Source organism: Pundamilia nyererei, unplaced genomic scaffold (assembly GCF_000239375.1).
Source record: "Pundamilia nyererei isolate P.nyererei 1_Seehausen unplaced genomic scaffold, PunNye1.0 scaffold04137, whole genome shotgun sequence".
NCBI lineage: Eukaryota > Metazoa > Chordata > Actinopteri > Cichliformes > Cichlidae > Pundamilia > Pundamilia nyererei.
In genome coordinates, this window is record NW_005191538.1 from 1 (window position 1) to 2,053 (window position 2,053).

The 2,053-nt window shown below is 39.4% G+C and overlaps 1 protein-coding gene across 1 annotated transcript; it reads right to left on the reverse strand.

Moving 5' to 3' along the window:
• Positions 1-64: 64 nt before the first annotated feature.
• LOC102207410 (caprin-1-like) lies at positions 65-1,367 on the reverse strand (the record flags this gene model as incomplete). The annotated part of the gene is made up of 4 exons (XM_005755868.1): positions 65-114; positions 203-358; positions 882-964; positions 1,126-1,367. Coding segments are annotated over 4 exons (531 nt in total), but the record flags the coding sequence as incomplete, so codon positions are not given.
• Between the last annotated feature and the right edge of the window lie 686 nt (positions 1,368-2,053).

Sequence of the window (2,053 nt, forward strand, 5' to 3'; positions counted from 1 at the left end):
TATAACAATTTAAGGAAAGAGTTGATCTGTGTGGGTTCTTGTGCAGCATAAATACAAATCTCACCTCTATAGTTTCCACTTTAACGGGCTCTGTATTTTTTTCACTAGCGAATCCTATATTAAATGAAAAATATACATGAGGATGGCTTTCTTTCTGGGTCACACACACACACACACACACCATTTGCTAATTGTTAGCTACCAGGTTCCGATGGCTGCTCCACAGCTTTAGACTCAGCCACCACGGTCTGTTCCTCTTGCTCTTCTTCCTCCTCGCATGTCCCATTTTGATGAGTTTGCGCTCTGTCAAAGTAACCACTCTGCAGCACTTTGTCCAGGGTTTCCTTCAGTGACTTGTCTGGAATAAGAGAACACCGAAGCTGTTCAGACTTTCCTATTATCACAAACCACAATGGACGATTAAGGTCTGCCTCCGTTTTCTTACACAGTCAGTACAATCTGCAAGAGAAGTCCTGCAACAGCTGGTATGAGCCAATCTCAGAATTAACCGAGTGAATCAAATGTTGTGTGAAGGGATGAAACAAGAGATACAATAAACTGGGGCCGATCAGATGTCTTGAACAATCTAACTACTAACAATGAGTGCAAGTAAGTTTCCGCCAATGTTCCGCCAATGTTTGGTGCACACACCAAACATTTTCTTTAAGATATTTTTTTTTCTTACTGCACTTAAGATGAAGGCATGAAATAAATATCAACTAGCCACATGTTAAGCCTCTCCATTTTAAGGCATTTTCCACAAGTGCTTTAAATATAGTTTAAAAATAGTTTCTTTTAAAAATAAATAAATAAATAAATAAATAAATAAATAAATGTATGTGTATGGGTGATGAACGATATTAAGACATGAAAATACTTACACGTGGTCCCTGCTACAGCCTTGTCTCGACCCTCAAGCAGTTCCCACAGGTGTAGTGATGCTTCTTCATATTGGTGAGTCAACCTGCAAATCACAAAATAAATGCAATTAATTGCACAGAGTAGTAGTATATAGTTTTTGTAGAGCAGGATTTAAAACAAAAAAAAAAAAAAAAAACACATTTAAGCACTGATAACTCTAAATGTAACTTCTGTACCAGTGACAGCACACAGGTACGCGCGTACCTTACATCGTAGTTCCTCTCAGGTCCTACCAATTTGTAAAACTCATCGAGGGATGAGAGTTCAGCATCAGTGAGCAAAGGTGCACCAGAGGCATCGGGGTGTTTAAGGTCCTGTCTGACACAGTCTTCTCCCAGCTGGTCGAGTAAATACTGAAGCTCCAAAACACTCTTCAATCGTCTTTGTTCAGTCTCTTCTCGCTGCAGCTGTTCCCGTCTTGCAGATTTCTTGACTGCCTTTTGAATCTGAACACATCCAGGCACAATTTCATGCATTTAGCTTCACAAGATAACACACACACCCATTACGTTCACTCTGTACATCACTGCACTTTGAAAAAAAATCAAAAAGGTCAATGAGCATGGTCAAAACAATTATTCGCTTTCCTGTTCACTCCATCTGGCACTTTAAGCTTTTGTGAGCCATTTGGGAGTATTTCATCAATTACACCAGGTGTTGCCAACTGATTGTTTTATGGCAATAAAGAATGTGCGTTACAAAAAATTACTAGGGCAGAGAATGAATAAGGATTTGCAGATGCCACTAAAGAGCACAACAAGTGTCTAAAAGCTTTGCAATTAGGTATTTTAATTATACAGTGGGATGCAAAAGTTTGGGCAACCTTGTTAATAGTCATTATTTTCCTGTATAAATCGTTGGTTGTTACAATAAAAAAAAAAAATTAAAAAAAATGTCAGTTAAATATACCATATAGGAGACACACACACAGTGATATTTGAGCAGTGAAATGAAGTTTATTGGATTTATAGAAAGTAAATGGCCTGTATTTGTATAGCGCTTTACTTTGTCCCCAAGGACCCCAAAGCGCTTTACACATTCAGTCATCCACACAGTCACACACTGGTGATGGCAAGCTACATTGTAGCCACAGCCACCCTGGGGCGAGGCTGCCGGACACTGGCGCCACCGG